General features: G+C 45.9%; 2 protein-coding genes across 2 annotated transcripts; one reads left to right on the top strand and one right to left on the bottom strand.

Annotated features, from left to right (window-relative positions):
- The first annotated feature begins 7,627 nt into the window (after positions 1–7,627).
- LOC133892909 (F-box only protein 13-like) lies at positions 7,628–9,322 on the top strand. Its single transcript, XM_062333899.1, has one exon. It carries the CDS (start codon positions 7,950–7,952, stop codon positions 9,144–9,146), a length of 1,197 nt encoding a protein of 398 aa, XP_062189883.1. The 5' UTR covers positions 7,628–7,949; the 3' UTR covers positions 9,147–9,322.
- Positions 9,323–11,513: 2,191 nt separating this feature from the next.
- On the bottom strand, positions 11,514–16,475 carry LOC133893172 (alanine aminotransferase 2-like). The gene is made up of 15 exons (XM_062334144.1): positions 16,103–16,475; positions 15,741–15,791; positions 15,371–15,421; positions 15,215–15,280; positions 15,066–15,127; positions 14,376–14,454; positions 14,193–14,297; positions 13,934–14,044; positions 13,526–13,663; positions 13,173–13,247; positions 12,940–13,060; positions 12,709–12,863; positions 12,559–12,633; positions 12,074–12,277; positions 11,514–11,960 (listed from the first exon to the last, which is right to left on the bottom strand). The coding sequence occupies exons 1-15, from the start codon at positions 16,334–16,336 to the stop codon at positions 11,844–11,846; spliced, it is 1,644 nt and encodes a 547-aa protein (XP_062190128.1). The 5' UTR covers positions 16,337–16,475; the 3' UTR covers positions 11,514–11,843.
- Between the last annotated feature and the right edge of the window lie 2,378 nt (positions 16,476–18,853).

Raw genomic sequence — 18,853 nt, 5'->3', positions numbered from 1 at the left:
TCCCCCTTTATCCCTCCATTGCTCGAAACCGGACACCAGAGCGATCCCCAGCGTCATCATAAGCCTCCCCAGCCCTTCACATGCCGACTCCGTGCAGATAGTGAGCCCCCACGGAGCTAGCTAGTCGCGGCCATGGCGGCACGCAGCGGGCCTGCTCGGGACCTCCCCCTCATGTTCAACCCTAAAAACGAGTTTCCCATCTCATCCTCTCTCTCCGGTACTGACATCATCGAAAATGGTGGTCGGGAGCCCGATTCCGGTGACATTCCGACCGTCCTCCGCCGTGAGCTTCGTCGGGAGGAGAAAGACCGGTGGTCACCGTTGCGCAGGAACCGGAAGGGGGCACGAATTGGGAACCCCTAGATGTAGCTAGGTTGGGAGTGTGTTTAGAGGATTGGTAAAAATATGGATCCTGTTTGGAGAACTGTTGGAGAGTGGTTTTAATAAAAAATCTCTAAATTTAGCTATAGAGAATAAAATAAGGTGTCTCTTGGAGATATTCTTATTACCTTATTAGGCTAATTTGTTATTGTGCATTTGGGTTTGGGGGAAAGTGACCCCTGCATGCAGAACTACATGTGTCACTACTGCAGGAACCCATTTACTATCATTTTATAACTGACATCAATACCGGTTGTAGAACCGATAATAATAATAACTATAATTAACGTTCGTGGACCCAATATATATTACTCATATATTGAAGATAGCACAGTCTGGTAATAAGCGCCCGCCACACAATTTAGAAACACATGGCCTTCTGCGATTCTCTGGACGTAGAGAAAATTAATAGCTGTAAAATCCGTAAAGCTACAGCTCCAGTTTTGAGCGTTCAAGCTGAAGAACTTTCAGACATTCAGACTTGGAGCAGCTAGCGTAATCTCCCCCATTGGGGCTTGCGTAAGTTTTATGATGACGAGTTAAGCCATGCGGGGAGTACATGACAGCATTTTAACGCAAGATTATGATGATGAGGTTACACCGGATTTCCATGCCTGCATGATTAGATCACCAGGCTACCTGCCTGCATATATTGGGCAGCGTGTGTGCTCGCTTGACCGTTCTTTCCTAACGAGCTTTTTCAGTATCCTGCACTCGTTCCAACTTCTTCAAACGCAATGTACTAAAAAAAACTTCTTCAAACGCAACGTTTTCCAACAGGTATCCTTTTTAAAAAATATCAATTTGGTCCTTAACAAAAACGGTTGTACTAGCAGCAAGACACTGGGGAACCGGACAAGAACAGTGTGCAGCTCGATGGCATATCTGGCTGGATGCTAGCTCCAAGCCGATCGATGCCAGCTGCGCGCAGCCACAGCCGAACAGACACAGGTCAACTGGATCGATTAAAGAGAGACCAGGCTGCCCATGCACAATCACAACAGCAGGTCACGAATGAATGATAGGACGACGTCGCAGGCAGCGGCAGCGGCAGCGGCGGCAGCAGCAGCAGCTACGACCCTGAGACAGTCGTCTCGTCTCGTCCAGTCACGTCCGCGCGTGTCTTTAGTCTCGCTTTAGCTCTGCAGCACCGCCACCCTGCCGCAGAGCAGAGCTGCACGGCCGGTCGACGCAGCGCTGCTCTGCTCGCTAGGCGAGAGTAGCAAATCTATGGCGCTCGCTGTGTTGCTCACTTTTGTCAGTGACTCCCTAGGACAGTGCATGTTTCTGGCAGCCATGCATGGGTCACCTCTTTATCTTTGGTTCGAGTTGATGTGGGCTGCCAACGTTCGTACATACGGGGCAGCAGCATCTTTCTTGGTTTCCAGTAAGTTTTGGATGCACCCTCCCTTCTCCGTTTCCTCTAGTTTTGATTTGCACGAGTTTCCCTACCGATCCCTGTTATGTGCACTGTTGTAACATGAACGCAATACAATGAACTTGGCGTAATAACTGTTCTTTTTTCCATCTTATTACATTCAATTGGAGAGCTATTTATAACCGTACATCAATCACTTCGTCATCAATACACATTTACTTCTTATCTAATATTCTAAGTAACACTAAAAAATATCAAAATGTATTATAGTCATTATCTATCTATATTACCCTAGGTAACTAAATCTTGAAGCGTGTCTTTAGCGACCCGCACGAGACCATTTGTCGAGGTTAGCAATCTCTCTTCAGCTATTTCCTCGTCGGATTCTAGCTGACTTGTGTATTCTTTTTATATTAGACTTCGAACTATCAGCGAAGGTTCTCACATCACCTTCTTTTGACCTCAGGACTTCGATGGACTCTTCGTGCTTTGATATTTGTCATACAATTCGGTCTCAGGGTTTCACTGTACTCTTTGTCCTTCAGGCTTCATCATATCCCTTCGACCTTCAGACTTCACCTCCGAGCTTCTTTTCTTAGGTTTACTATATCTTCTTGAGCCTAACTACTGCAAAGTACAAAGAGAATCATCTCTACCTAGATGTTAGCCTCTCTATTTCGGTTTTTGGAATTTAACCATTGTGACCGAAGTCAACGAACAGAGGCTCACATGGTATCATTCCTCGAACATTGATCCTTTTACAGTTTTGATCCTGATTTTAGGGCGTTGAAGTCAAGAATCTTTAGACACTAGAGTGATACCCTTGTCTCAATCCCCCTCGCTCCCCCCTGCCTCAGCCACCTGAAGTCAATTTTCAAAAATGGCAAAATTAACCTGTGTTACAGAACAGAGGATATGATATATATCCCTTCGTTGTCATGTGGAGAAAACAAAATAAAATACATTTTCGCACGATTGCGTTAGCTCTTCAATTACTTGCTAATAGTATTCAAAATTATAATCATGTTCCTAGAGTTTTTCTCTATCGGCCTCTGCTTCACGTGGATCTTCATGCTAGCTGGTGTCCTGAATTAGTACGAGATGCATATCTAGCAACTGACGCCAAATGCCATCGTGCGGCTTTCGGTGTTCGCGTGGATTTGGCGTTCGCAGGGCCAGAAGCCTAGCGCTCTGACATTTGCGTTCTTGCATTACGCGCATTGCCAGCTAAAGAAGTTGGTGCTAAATGGGAGGAGTATGCGGTGCCATATGGTAGTGTCTTCTTCTATTTGTAGGAGTGCTGGTTCTTGTGAAGGCTCAACGGAATTGGTGGGGTAATGACTTGATCGATTTCTGGTTCTATCATAAGGTTTCCCATGGTTTGAAGATGGTTTCAGACAAAAAGGAAATTGAATTCTGAAGGAGCCACCCGTGGACATGATGGTTAACACTAGAGAATATTCTAAAATATTCTAGCTAACACTAAAAAATATCTTGGAATATCTAAAGGGTATTATTGTTATTGTCTACTTACATGGGTCTAAGCAACCAAAACTCGACACATGTCTTTGGTGGACCCACACTAGACCTTTTGTCGGGTTACTAGTGATATCCCTTTAGCCATTTCCTCATAGGGTTCTTAGGTAACTTGCAGATTTGTTTTTAGATTAGACTTCGCTCTGTCACCAAAGATCCTCATGTTGCTTTCATTTGGCATTAGGGCTTCGCTGGACTCTTCGCCCTCGAGGCTTCGTCGCACCCTTTTAGCATTTGATCTTTGCCTTCGAACTTCGTTACTTGGGTTTTACTATGCTTTCTCGAGTCTAACTACTGTAGAGCATAAAGAGAATTATTCCTACCTTAACGTTAGTTTCTTTTGTTTCGGTTTTAGGATTTGACTGTTATGGTCGGTGTCAACGAACAGGGGCCCACTTGATATCATCCCTCAACATGCACATATGACTGTACTTTACTAGCAGAAGCCTAAATCTTGTTTCACAGATCTTAAACTCCATGTAAGATCTTTCTTTTTTATATAAGATAAAATGAGTTAAATATTTATATTAAAACTAAAATATAAATAAAATAATTCACTCGTAGCTCTATCTTCATGAATTTTTGAAGCTAGGTATTTCTAACTTAAAATTTCGTAGAGCTCGAACTTTGCCAAAGAGAAGATAAACCGCATTGTATGCAGCAAAACAAAGTTCCATACAAAGTTTATAAGGAGAAAATCAAGGTAACACCTTCGTAAAATGGAGAAAACAACTATTCTTGAAAACGATCGACTAAGGCCCTTTTTGGAATTCGTGAATATCATTCAAAATTTTAGAGCAATTTCGTATGAATCCACGAGAATCCTAGCAAATGGGGTCAAAACTCGGAAGGTACTACGCTAACAGCAGTTTAGGCTTTGACCACGCAAGAACAGGAGGTGCTACGCTAACAGCTGGTTCTTGTGAAGGCTAAACGAAATCGGTGGAGTAACGAGTTGACCGGTTTCTAGTTCTATCGTAAGGTTTCTTACGGTTTGAAGATGATTTCAGATAAAAAGGAAATTGAATTCTGAAGAAGCCACCCACGGACATGATGGCTAACACTAAGAAATATTCTAAAATATTCTAGCTAACACTAAAAAAATATCTTGGAATATCCTAATGGTATTACTATTATTGTCTACTTATATGGGCCTAAGCAACCAAAACTCGACATGTGTATTTGGTGGACCCGCACTAGAACCTTTGTTGGGGTTACTAGCGATATCCCTTTAGCCATTTACTCATCAGGTTCTAGCTAACTTGTGGATTTCTTTTTAGGTTAGACTTCGCTCTGTCACCGAAGATCCTCATGTCGCCTTCCTTTGGTATTAGGACTTCGCTGGACTCTTCGCACTCGAGGCTTCATCGCACCCTTTTAGCATTTGTTCTTCGCATTCGAGCTTAGTTACTTGAATTTTACTATGCTTTGTCGAGTCTAATTCCTGCATAGCATAAAAAGAATTATTTCTACCTTGACATTAGCTTCTTTATTTCGGTTTTAGGATTTGATCGTTATGGTTGGAGTCAACGAACGGAGACCCACTTGGTATCATCCTCCCAACATGCAACGATGACTGTACTTTGTTAGTAGAAGCCTAAATTTTGTTTGACAGATCTTAAACTCCAAGTCAGATCTTTTTTTTAGTATAAGATAAAATGAGTTAAATATTGATTTTAAAATTAAAATATAAATAAAATAGTTCATTCGTAGCCCCTATCTTCATGAATTTTTAAAACTAGGTATTTCTAACTTAAAAATTCGTAGAGCTCGAACTCGCCATACAGAATATAAACTGTATTGTATGCAGCAAAACAAAGCACGAAAATTTTATACGGAGAAAATCAAAGTAACACCTTCGTAAAATGGAGAAAACAACTTTTCTTGAAAACGATCGACTAAGGCCCTGTTTGGAATTCGTGAATATCATTCAAAATTTTAGAGCAATTTCGTGTGAATCCACGAGAATCCTAGTAAATACGGGTTCCAAATGGGGTCGGAACTCGGCAGGTACTGGTGCCACTGCTGCCTCTGGGGTGCAGGCCTGTCCAAGCGTGGCATGATAGAGGCGTTGAAAACTTTAGCCGGGCATCAGAATCCGAGTGTGCCAGCCAGCCCGACTCGCTGAACGCAAATACCAGTACAGTAGAGAGCTCACTCCGACGCACAGTCAAAGTTGCAGGCGTCTCCAGTCTTACACACGCGCAGCGGCACGGCGCGGCGCAGGGCATGCAGAGGCACGTCACCGGCTGCGAGCTGCGACACTGCCTGCGTGGGTGCCTCTGAATCCAAACCATATGCGAGGGCCCACGCACAGTCTCTCACGTAGGCCTGAGCTCGACTGGCGCGCGTTGCAGCACTGCACCAGATGGGGCATTGAGATCTCTGCTGCGCGTTTCCCTGATTTCTTTACTTGACCAGGTGCAGAGACGCTGGCTCAGTGCGAGTCTTCAGTGATCAGTGGTGCTCTGTTGATTACTAGTTCCGGCAACAGCAGCAGTACTTGCCGTTGTGGTCTGAGCTGATCTAGCTCAGACAGTGTAGCTGCAATGCGCTTGCAAAATTTATCTGGAGTAGAGTACTGCTCGGTTTTCATTTGGAGTGAAATGAAAAACATACTCTGCTCGGACCTCGGAGATAGACAGACAGAGAAGAGGGACATGCTCTGGACCGAACAAGGAGGCCCACCATGTATTCTGTTCCTCAGGGGTCCCATCCATCCATTTGACTTGTGTAAAAGCGAAAGCCCCATGTAGAGAGAGAGAGAGAGAGAGAGAGGATATGAAAAGAAGAGATTCCCGCTAGGAGCAGGAGCAGGAGGAGGAGGAGAGACCAGAGGCGCACGCAGCGTAGGACGAGACGTGCAGCAGCGGTGCGTGTCGTTCTGTGCCCGGCCGCCTGTTGCTTTATGTCCGCGGTGGTGGTCCGGCTGTGTAGGCTGTTGCTTTCACCAAGGTCAGCCATGGATTCCATTCCCAACGCTCGGTGCCTTTGGCATGGCACGCAGCAGCGGAGCGCGCGTATGTGCGTACGCGCCGGAGATCTCAGAGGTGAGGTGAGGTGAGGGGGCACGCTTTCCCTTTTTCTTTTCTCCCGGCTCCTCCCTTTCTCTCTTATCCCTGGCTCCTCCGGCCCCGTGCCTGCCTGCCTACCTCCGTTCGCACGTACGTACGCATCCTATGCTACCTGCCTGACCACAACAGAAGAGCTACATCAGTTTGTTTACCTTTGGAACGCACTCTAGAAGATTCATCTACAACTTGAAATAGAAGGCTTGATCCAGATGTATAAAGAGCGCCTACAACATTCAGTTTATCAGCGCTTCGAAGAGATACTACATGACGCCAATTTGGCTTCACTTGTGCAGCATTCTTGCGGACGATGCATCGAGTTTTGTAAGATGCTGCACTGCACTGTTCTTGAAGACGCTGCACTATTTTTGAATGGGTCAAGTTGAGCGCAGAGGGATACCCTCGGGAGCACGATCGACTAGCCGAGTTTACATCAATACGCCGACGCATGAGGAAGGGTGCAATTCAGCGTAGAGATTTAAATTTTGTTTTATAATTTTTGCTTCACCGGTGAAAAAACCCAAATTCATAATTTTAGTTATTTTTCATCTTCTGATCTATGAGTTTTACATATCAATGAAAAAAAATAATTCAAAATTAAATATTTTATTTCCCTACAAAATTTGTGAATCAAATCACTAGCACAATAGAAATGTGGAAGTGCTGGTTCAGAAAGAAGTGGGAGGCAGTTTTGGGAGGTGGAGGCCGCAAGATCGCTGAAGCCGAACGAACCTTTAGTTTCCACCTCAGCAGACCGATAACAGCGAGTAAACAATATTCTTCAACTTTGTACATGAGTTTGGACTTTGGCATGACTTTCAACTACACCTGAACAGCTTTGAGCTAAGAAGCCCGAGTTTCCAACTCGACATTTTCGCTACAGAAAGAACTCCCAACTTTATATTAAGAGAAACCTTTCAAATTTCGTAGTCACCAGCACTTTATCAATTGCAGCCAAAATATTGTTGGCCCAGGTATATTTCCTATCAGTAATCCGAATCTCCATCAACCATATTCGTAAATAACCTCATTGAATAAATCAACCCATCTTTGATTCACGGATCTAGTTCATGTTTGTACTAAATCCTAATGATTTAGATCATAAAACCTCCTTTCCAAACAAGCCCTAAGATCACACTTTAGTCGTGGTTGTTTCCTCTTGCTCACAGAACTGAACTGCTTCTTGTGAATTTCTTGTTTTTGTGTACACAATAAGGACTAAACAGCTGAGGCAAATTCAGCCCATTTTTTGCACCCACGCTTGGCCCTCAGCTATATATACACACGGCTACAAAGCAAACGGCGACAAGGTGGCGGCGACGCTTCCATCGCTCACTCCACACGACGAGTCGACGGCCACCGCCGTGCCATCTTTCTCTTTCCCCTCGCATGTCAACGCGAACAAAAAGAGCTTCCTCCTCCTCCACCACCAGCACCTCCACACGAAGCTTCGTTCCCATCGCTGCGCTTCCACTCATATAAAGTCAGTGCCTTGCACCACCACTGCTCCACTAGTGGCGCTCGGACTCGCTCCCTTTCGTCTTCTTGAGCTCCTCCGCTAGCTTCAGGATCTTGCAGCGGGCATGGCGGCCGCGGTGGCAGTGAGCGGAAAGAAGCGCAAGTGCGCGGCTGCTGTGCTCGCCGAGCTCCACGACGACATGCTGGAGCGCGTGCTCGCGCGTCTCCCGCCGGCCAGCTTCTTCCGCCTCCGGGGCGTCTCCCGTCAGTGGCGCGCGGCCGCGGAGTCCAACACCTTCCGCACCGCCTGCGCGCGCGTCCCCTCTCGGGACCCGTGGTTTCTCATGCTCTCGGAGGAAGAGAAGCAGCGCCCGGCCCGACCCGCCGTCGTGTTCGACTCTGCCGACCGCTCCTGGGCGCGGTGGAGTGGCGCGCCGGGGCCCGTGCCGGTGGCCGCTGCCGGTGGTCTCGTACTCTACCGCGACGCGGGCACGGGGGAGCTCACTGTGACCAACCCGCTCACGGGCGCGTCCCGCGCGCTCCCGTCGCCGCCGCCGTGCGCGACCGGCGCGCTTCAAGCTATCGTTATGTACGGATCCCCGTACCACGTGGTCCTCATCCTGGGCGAGCTCCCGGACTTGTCCATGGTGGCGTTCGACTCGTCAAGGAACGCGTGGGAGGGCGCCGTGCCGCTGTCCCGGAAGCCGGAGGCCTCGTCCCCGGAACGCGCGGTGGAAGGCGTCGGCGGCGACGACACGGTGTACTTCCTGAGCAAGTCCGGCGACATCGTGGCCACCAACATGCAGCGGAGCGCGTCGAGGCAGTACTCGTCCGCCGCGGCGTGCCGCGGCGGCGATGTCGTGGCCTACTTCCTGAGCAACTCCGGCACGGTCGTGGCCTGCGACCTGGCGCGCCGCGCGTTCTCCGAGCTGCCCCGGATCCTGCCGGTGTACCACGAGTACTCCATCGACGTCGTGGCGTGCGACGGCGCCGCCTACGTGGTCGTCCTCTCGGAGTTCCTCGACACGGCCAGCCTGCGGGTGTGGGAGTTCGCGGACGGCGAGTGGAGGCAGGTGGCAGCCATGCCGCCCTCCATGTCGCACGCCTTCTACGGCACGAAGGCCGACGTCAACTGCGTCGGCCACGGCGACCGCGTCATGGTCTGCGTTAGCTCCGGCGAGGCCAACGCCAACGGCTGCTTCATTTGCGACGTCAAGACCAACCGGTGGGAGGAGCTCCCGCGGTGCGCCGACGGCGACGGGGAGGTCACGGATTTCGTGGCCGCCGTCTCCTTCGAGCCAAGAATGGAGGTCGCCGTCTAAGCGGACGCACGCTTCCTCTCGTCTTGCAGGGTAGCATGGGCATTGCTCGTTTCTTGCTGCTAGTTCGCTTAGCTCCCTTGTGTATTGTGTACGCAGTTATGCACCGATCGATGATTGTTGGTGTGATCATGTTCATGATTTGTTCAGTGATTTGAGATCGTTTCATTTGAATCAAATCACCTGTCTGTCTCTTCAATGAGTTTGTGTTGCCAAATGCCAACTATCTGACTAGCTGCTGTTGTTTCTTGATTCTTTTGCCGATGGCAGAGCTCTCATTGGAAGTGCGTGTGCAACTACTGTACTGCATCTCATCGAGAGCTCGCTTTTTCTTTCCTGAATTAGCCAATTGCGAATTCTATGCTGTGTGCATTCGATCGATCTTCCCATTACCTCCGGTGGCAGATCACTTATGAGCTACAGGGTACAGTCATATGCATAGTAGACTTGCAAGATCCACTCACCAAGAGATCATCAAGATGCAAGAAACACGAGGCAAATGTGCTCTAAATTGACCCTCGTCATCCCAGAGATTCAAGCTTGATCCAGTCCTCCATGAAAACAAGAGAAAATAAAAGAACGGAAGAGAAGCAGGACACTACCGAAACCAGCGGCGATGCCTTTCTCTTTTGCACAAGTGCAGGGCGATGATACAGTCAGTGCTGTGCTTGCTCATGCAACAGCGAAAGCGGGCTCCGGCCTTTTTGCTTTGGAAGGGCTCTTCCCTCCACTGACGCCGGCAGCATCGATGGTGTCAGACTCAGACAGAGCCTCGTCTCGCCGAGAGACACGGCCGCTAAAGTGATGAGCGCAATCCTTGTGGGGATATCGTCGTTCTCATCCGCATCACGACGATGCATGTTCCTCCTCTGTTCGTGCTTGCCACTGGTTTCCACTCTTCACTCCTATCTAATTCTAGTCCTCCTCTCCCCTTGTTCGACGGCAAACTTTCGGTGCAGAATTGCACCGCATGGTGGCATTGGATCGCTGTGGATCTGTAGCCGTGTGAGTGCCTAGTGTGCGTGTGCGTGCTGCTCGCCTTTCTTGTGTTTTTTCGCTTTGATTTGAGGTGTGGATGTGCTGCTTTAGCAAGTGCAAACAAAGCTCTACCAAAGCGTGCTTACGCCTTTAGTAGTTAGAGCCTCTCGCAGAGGCTTTTCCCATCGGCTTCCTTTAGCCTAACGCTAATTACTGCAGTAATCCTATGCTGGATTCCAGTTACACCGACGCAACCGCCAAGAACTTCTTTTACACTGGCAACATCAGCCTTGTTTCTTGCATTGCTAGCTTATCTTCTGTGTCCCGAATTCCGAGGTGCATCAAAGTTCAAATTGAAACTATGGAATTTTCATAACGAAGTAGCAGACATGTGATGCTTGAGAAATATGACTGTCCCGTACATGTGGTGCTTTGGTCATGGTCGGTGAATCATGTGAGCTGCGATAGATCACCAATTCACCATGCATGGTGCCTGAATTGTGATAGGCTGCTAGGCAAGATATTCAATTTATTCTAGACGGAGCATGCCTGGCCTTAGACTTGCTTTGGGGGCAAAACGGACGGGGACCGGGAATCATGAGCTGATGCAAGAAAAAATGATGGAGTGGTTGACAATGTGACGAGGAATTATTTACTATCATTGCGTTTATATCTGGCAGCCACCGATCCAGGGACAGCGAGCAACACTAAAGCCAGCGTGCCCTTGCTTTTAGATCACTAGACATCTCAACATTTTGAACCGGTGATCCATTGTTGATACCTTGGGCTCCTTTTAGAACACGAAAGTTATTTTCCTATAAATTTTCTGGGAGCTTCTAAGGTTGGTGAATCAGAACAATTAACCGGCAAACCGCAAGAAACACACGGTGGATTATGATGTGCTGCAAATCGTCAAGAATTTACAGAAGCCGCATGCTTATGAGTTGAAGCAGGCAACAATGTATCAGTACTACATTACAACTGAAAGCAGGCAAAGCTGGTCCAGGCGGGCTGAGACACTTTTGGCCCATCAGTGTTGGTGGAGACCACCTGCACAGGAAGGCCACTTTGTCCCAAGTAAACTGCTCTGCTTCAAATTGGAAAAGGAGAGAGAGAGAGAGAGAGAGAGAGAGAGAGAGAGAGAGAGAGAGAGAGAGAGAGAGAGCAAAGCGTTCACCCCGAAATTCAGCAGTTGAGCAATGTAGATGTAGTTCAAGTTTTAAAAGTTTGATCAATCTCTATAAGATACTCTTATTTAGATGAGACTCCTGCTGATCAAACCTATCTTAGCAGAACATAGAGGTAAGAGCAGAATGTCGTACCTGTAGCATCGTCAAAGGAACAGAAGTAGCTAAAGGCCCCAACACGGAGCATATCATATGGACAGTAAGATTCTCCATAACATAAGCCAGAATTTCAGGGATGTGCTGAGACATTTCAGTTGACCTCAAAATTCGGGTACTTTCGTACACGTCAGGGCTGAGCCTAATACACTTTTCACATGGCAAACAGAAACATGGCTTTGAAGTGCTCAAGATTCTGTAAGGTTGTGTAGCATCCACAGGATGAGAGGGTGCCAACGGATGACCTTATTATGTTTACAGAAAAATGACAGGATGCCTATGACAGAAAACTGATGGTATGACAAGTTTGAGATGGACATCCATTGTCAGCACTTTTCAGTACAGGTGGATACTTCTTTTTTTGACCCCAAGTGGACATTTAATCACTGTATTCATCCATGAACTTTTCATGAAATTCCTTGAACCTAGATATGATTGCTGGTATTTTGTCCTCCTGTGGCAAGATCGTGCATCTAAAATGCCATGTTCCAGGGACCTTCACAGTATCACAAAAATTAAAATCCAACAGAAAACATGTCAGTGCAAACTCAAAAATGCTTTAACCAACAAGAACCATGTAATCTTTAGTGAGGCTTTGAGATTACCAACCTGGCCAAAACCAGAACCAGGAACAACGACAATTCCAGTAGCTTCCAGAAGGCGCTTAGCGTAGTATGCATCTGGGGCAGTGCCAGCTGCTTGGGCAGCTCCAATTGCCTTCTGGGGTAAATGAATGCATGGGAACAGATACATTGCACCCTCGGCCTTGTTGCACGTGATGCCTTCCAAACTATTGAATGCGTCTTCCAAAGCCTGAGAGAAATGAAGAGATGTAACAATAAGGAGCCTAAAATATCAAGAAGAAATCATTAAGCTGGCCCGCTTGCTCAGCTTGCATATGTGACTACTTGACCGGGGGTCGTAATCCTGTCACCACTCTTTGTTATAACTACAGTTGCAGTGTTATGGATATTTTCATGTTAGGACATAAAACATAAAAGGGGAAACACCACTGATACATTTAAATCTGCACTTTCAGCCTTTTTTCTTGTTTACCATCGACCAATCTTATAAGAGGCAGGAGTAGGACAAACCTTTGCACGCCGAGCCAATGATGAAAGGATACCATCCCTCTCTTCCATGAAGGATTCGAAGGATTCATCCCCAGCCTGTGGAGGGAGTAAACATCTTAGTTACTGCCATCAATATTACACTTAAAAGTTCCCTAGGCATTCTATACTGACCTTTGGTGGGTTCATTACAAGGCTAGCAAGAATTTGGCCCGAGACATTGGAACATAGATTTACTGATGCCACCTTGTAAATTTGTTCCCTTACATCAGGACTGAATCCAGTTATCTCCATGTAACCACCTCGTTTTCCACATTCTCCATAGTAACCTAGCAGAAAAAGAGTAAGTTTAACCATAAGCTAGGAGAGCCAAACAGAAAAGAAGAACCACCTGAGTTTGATTACCTTTAGAAACTGACTGGAATGATACCAAAGGAAGATCATCATCAGTGTATCCCAATGATCGTGCAATCTTTTTGAATGAGTGGAATTGCTTATCTTCAACATATATATTTTCTTGGTAAACCTAGGGGGAGACGGATTAATAAACGGGCATAGAAGACCTACCAAATTGAGGTGTTTGAATGGTTTGTGTATATTGACATGGACAAAACCTTAAATACAAGTTCTGGACTCACCTCATCTGCGAGAAGAACAAGTCCTTCATTCTTGCAGAATTCGACAATTTTCTTTTGGTTTTCCTCAGCAAGAACCTGTTGAAAGTAGAACGGTGTTAAGTAGTCACTCTGGTCTCCACCAAGGCCATAATTCTTGAAAGAAAGAAAAAAATGAGAGAGGATATGTTCATCTTCATCAATTATCTGTCGAACATGTTCCGATAGGTAAAAATAATTATTTCACATAATATTACTTCAGTATGTTCTCCTACAAAAAAATATTATCTACAATACCTTATGAGGCAGAAATATTCTTAGTGAAAAAACCATGCAGGATTTTTCTTTTTGCAAATAATATATAGATAAACAATTACCTGTCCAGTTGGGTTTCCTGGATTTATGACAACAAGCGCCCTGACAGTGATACCCTTAGATCGAGCCTCCTCCAGTTGTTTTTTTAGCTCATCAACCTCCAGTCCCCACCCTGTCTCTTCATCAAGGAAATAAGGAACCTGAAATAAAATGTTATACAAATTAAATCATCTGACACAGAGATCTGTGCAAATATTATGTGTTAATAGCATATAACAATGGCCATATGTACAAAACAATGGCGACTGGTGATCACCAATTCATTACGAAATGATTCTATTGAACTCAATGAATTCTATGAAGGATTTAACTCAAAACTATCGCCTGAAACAGCAAGTAGAGATGGATTTGATCTGATCCAACAAGCAACAAAGATGGTACAGCGTTAGAAGAATTGTCATAGAACATACAAGGGAACCACCATGAAGGGCAATTGAAGCAGAGTACAGCGGGTACTGTGGAATAGGGCAGAGAATGCCATCCTTCTCAGACCTTAGCAACAATTGCATCATCATGTGCACCTAGGTGAAAAAGAAATTATACCAGATTAGTAGTGATGACTAGCTGAACTGATATGTACAGCTGGTCAATTACTGGTAATTGGAAGAATCAGTCCTTATTTAACATACACGGATAACTACTGTTCATAAGATTATCTACAGTACATACTGCTGGGCTTGCTCCGTCTGTTAGGAAGATGTTATCTCCGCTAGCATGGAAACCATCTCGGGCAGCAATTCCAGTAGCAATTTCATCACGCAAACCTTTTATACCCTGAAATAGAGAGCCACATGAATGATCAAGCTCATTGAATAATGAAGGCATTCATCCAAGAGTATGTATATAAGTAACCTGACTATGGCTATAGGCTCCCGTCGCTCTTCCTGGAATCTTGTCTAGAATTTGCCAAGCTCTCTCTATAGCATCTGAACTGTATGAAAACATATAAATCAACATTCTAGGACACGGCAAACAAATTGTGAGTAGTTAGCCTACTACACAGCACCTTAAGTGGTAACAATCTTTTGTCGGAAAGCTGTTTAAACATGTGGATATGTGCATATGCTATTAGAATACAACTTTAGTTAGGCAATTAAAACTATTAGTTTCACTTATTCGAAGTAAACAAAATGTCCGAGTGTTTGTTGAGCCAAACAGATCGTAAGAATTTTAAGAACTACCTTGGTCTACTCTAGAGATTGAGTCCTCGTTTTGCATGAGTCACAACTCCAGGTATGCAACACGATAGAAAAAGGTCTCTAAAAGAATGACGCAAGACTTTTTTGTCCCCATATGACGAGCAGAGTACATAAGTTGTTGTGCAGGGCAGTTAATGTACTTCTTACATTTATCTCTTACGTACTGGTTACATATGCACTAAAAACCTGTTTGAAAAAGACTGATACAGAAAATTGGTACTCGATGCATAAGCTTGATGTTAGATTATTACTAGACGGATGACACAGCATACATCATTAAGTCAAATAACCAATATAGCATTAGTTTGCTTGCACTCATCTAATACTGGTTGGATTCTTGTACCTGTACAAAGCATGAGTTTCACTTTTGTCCAAGAGAGCTGGATGATCACATAAAGAGAGAACCTGGAAATGAAGCAACATGTAAGCAACCATGTAACAAACATTTATCAGTCATCACATAATAACTAAATACAAGGCAGAAAAACTCACTTCTCTGAAAAATGTAACTGGCTGTTGACCAAGGGATTGGGGATTTCCAATGTTGCAGTAAAGTATCTGCCATTAAAAAAGATAAATGCAACTAAATCCATTGGTAATTCAAAGGGATACGTGTAGAGATGTAGTTGATGGGACCAAAGTACAAACCTCATCAAAAGGAAGTGATTCTGGATTTTCCAGTAATTCTTGTTGTAGGTTCTGCAGAAGAAAAACAAGATCATAATCCGAGTTCTTAAAGCATCGTATCAAAATTATTTTTCTAATAGTACCCACAAAAATATTAGGGTATATCATATCAACATACAGCATCAGCTTCCACCCTGACCCTGGTGAACTACACCCTATATCTCCCGTCATGAAGTAATATGGAGTAGCAATTGATTTATTTTTGAAATAACGATATGGAGTAGCAATTAACATCTTCCAAATTATTTGAGACAACAAAAACTACTGGTAAAGTTTTGCATTTCATGTTTGCCCAATCTGCTTTAATGTGAAAGTAAATGATTCGACGCACCTGAGCATGTGTAACAATCTCTCCTCGAACAGCATATTCACACTTCAAGACCTGAAGGAACATAACAACTCACATTAATTGGGAATGATGCAGTGTGCACCCTAAAGCATAAATTTGCAGAGTCACGTTAGTCCTAGCATCGCTCCTAGTGCTGCCTGGAAGTAGCATTTTACTTTGATCAGATTCTCCAATACACATCAACATCCGAGTCCCATCGCACAAGTAACCCAACACGAGCAGAGCAAGCCAACCAAGGGCACGAACAGAGATCGAAACTTTCCGATGCTCGCGCTAATCGCTCACTTGACCGCCACCCAAACAAGCTAAGAGAACGAATCGAAGAAGGGGGGCAAATGCAGCACCTTGGGGTTGATGGTGTCGAGCGACACTGCCGGCGCGCCGGCTGCCGCCGTCGACATGGCCCTCGCCATGGCGGTCGCCATCGCCATCGCCATCGCCGCCGCCGGCGCCGCCGCGGTGGAGGAGGGATGATAAGGCGCCGGAGCGGGAGGGGACGGCGCGGCTGATCTGGAGGCCGCGGAGCGCAGGGACGCGCCCACCGCGCGGCGCGCCCTGTCGGCGGCGAAGCGGCGCATGGCGGCGGCTTGGCGTCGCGGGCGATGCAGCCGGCGGCGCTCGCGGTGGGTGATGAGGGAAGGTGGGAGGCGCAAGTGTGAATTTTTTTCTATTTCGTTCCGCAGCGTCCGTCTTTTGTTCAAACAGGTTTTGCGTCCCCGGCAAGAAAGAAACGAGACGAATTTTGCTTGACCAAAAAGACAGGCGCTTAACTTGTGTCCTGCGAAAGAATTAACTGCTCTGCTATTGTTAAATTTCAATGATACTAGGATGATTTAATATCCTTGTAAATGTAATACAGTAGCATGTTGTTTGGTAAAGCATGTGTTAGCATTGACGGAGCCAGAGCTGAAAGCCTGGGGAACCGAACAGAGCGGGCGGTGGCGCTCAGGAGGTGCATCGTGTGGCAGGCAGACGGGGTCTATGGGTTCACAGGCTCGTAGCTATATGTTCCCTAAAAACTTGTATGAGGCAAGAGGAGGATAGAGCTCATGTTGATTGACACCTGGCTCCGCTCCTAGGTGTTAGTCTTAACGGGATTAGTTCTTGAATTCTGATTGAATCGTTTTTTAGACTTTGTACTGGCTCATGTGATCAGCGTTTTAACTGAGCCAGTAGTCCAATGGAATGCATTTCTAAAAATCAGAATGAGGAAGAAAAAGTATTCCTAAACCAAATATGGAATGAAGCTTTAGCATGGTCCTTCCATGTCTTCCACCCCAGCCGTACTGGCTCTTCGCCACAGCAGAAGATAAGAACTCGCACAAAAACACTGGACTCTATTATGGATTTCTGACCACATTCTTTATAGGTCCCTCTTAGATTTTCTTTCTCTAATTTTAGATTAGGTCTACGAGATTTAGGATGTGACAGGTTGGGATCGAGTGCAGTAAGAATGCACCCGACTAGAACCTGAATAAGAAAACCCGATCCAATCCGATAGCCTTGGTAGGTGAATAATCACCCCAGCCCACAACCCGGTGAGAACACAAAACCCAACAAGGACCCTATGAGTAGGAGCAGGGAGCCAAGGCGGGCACAGGTGGTGCTTTGGCGATGCAGCGGGAGCGGCGGCAGGAGGCATGAGCAAAGTGCACCTAGAGGTAGGACCGCATGAGGCTCAAGGCTGGATAGGGTTAGGATGTTAGGTGGGATGGTCGGCTAGGCTAGAGTTAGGTGGGTTGGCTGGGTGGGCCTCTTGGACGCACGCGGAGACCCACGGGTGAATTCCTGACCCCGACGTAACCCCAAATCAAGGCCTCGACCCGTGATCCCCACGGGGCAAAAATTGCTCTCACCCTGGCCCCTGTCAGGTGCAAAACCCGCAGGGACCCAACCCAACCCGTCCTGTTGCCAACCTTATTTACGAGCTGTTCGAAAAGGAGGAGATCAAGGCTCGACAACGCTCAAGAGTGGAATGGCTCCGGGAGGGAGACCGTGTAGTATTGAATATGAGCAAATTACCCAATCACAGGGGTGAATAATTATAAAAGCTAAATTAAAAAATTAAATAACCATAATCAAATATTCAATTTATTCGCGAAATTCAGTTTGAGACAAACAACTATCACATCTTAAAAGAAATGCACAGAATGATTCAACCGTTAGATTGCCCTAAAATTTATATAGGAACTTGACAATCATACAAAACTATTCTAATAAGAATTAAGTCAATTGCATATCTAAATTTAAAGATATGAAATTAGCAAGAAAACTGTGACAATCTGTGATGAAAATAGATCAAACATTAATTTTTGTAAGAATTATTAAAATTCGACAAAACCAAATTTCTCATAACATTAACTTGATACTTGATGATGATTTTGAATTGATCAAACTAAGACAAAACATAACGATCATGCCATCCACCAAAAATCGCCGTGAAAAGATTAATACAAAAGGCACGGAGACAAACTTGCAAAATTTTCCATTTATCACAAGATACATATCAAAACATAACTAAAAGTTCCTTCACGAAACCCTAATTTTTCTAATCTATTCTCTCTCTAAAAACCCTCGAGTACTGTTCGCCTCTCGGTTGGTACAGTACAGGCCGCTACAATTCGGTCTGTTTCTTTTTATAGGCCGATCGGCAACAGGAAACCGACTCCAACTCCACAGAACGATCGGTCCACCAGCCCGACTTGGCCTCGCGTTATCACCCCGCAGCCCACGCGCCTCTGCTGCCCTGGCCGAGCTCTACACCTCACCAGCACTCCGCCTGGGCCGCTCGGCCATCTTCTGGGCCGCCAGCTCCTGCTGACCGAGCCCAGCACGCCTCAGCTCGACTCAGGCCGGCCATGCCTGGCCTGACGTCCACTAGGCCACACTGGCCTTCATGCCCGAGCCAGCCCTGAGCTGCCAAACAACAGCACAGTACAATGAATCCAATTTCCTTTTCTTTATTCTAACGCACACACGCATGTATGCTTAGAATAAATTCCTTAGCGTCATCACATGGCGCTGTAGCACAGACCACGTCCTGTGGCGCAATTAATCTCTATCATATCATAACTCGTACATCTCTTATATGCGTC

The sequence above is a fragment of the Phragmites australis genome, chromosome 15 (assembly GCF_958298935.1).
Source record: "Phragmites australis chromosome 15, lpPhrAust1.1, whole genome shotgun sequence".
NCBI classification, from domain to species: Eukaryota; Viridiplantae; Streptophyta; class Magnoliopsida; order Poales; family Poaceae; genus Phragmites; species Phragmites australis.
Note: the sequence above shows the minus strand (reverse complement) of the source record. Positions and strands in the feature narration are given on the sequence as shown.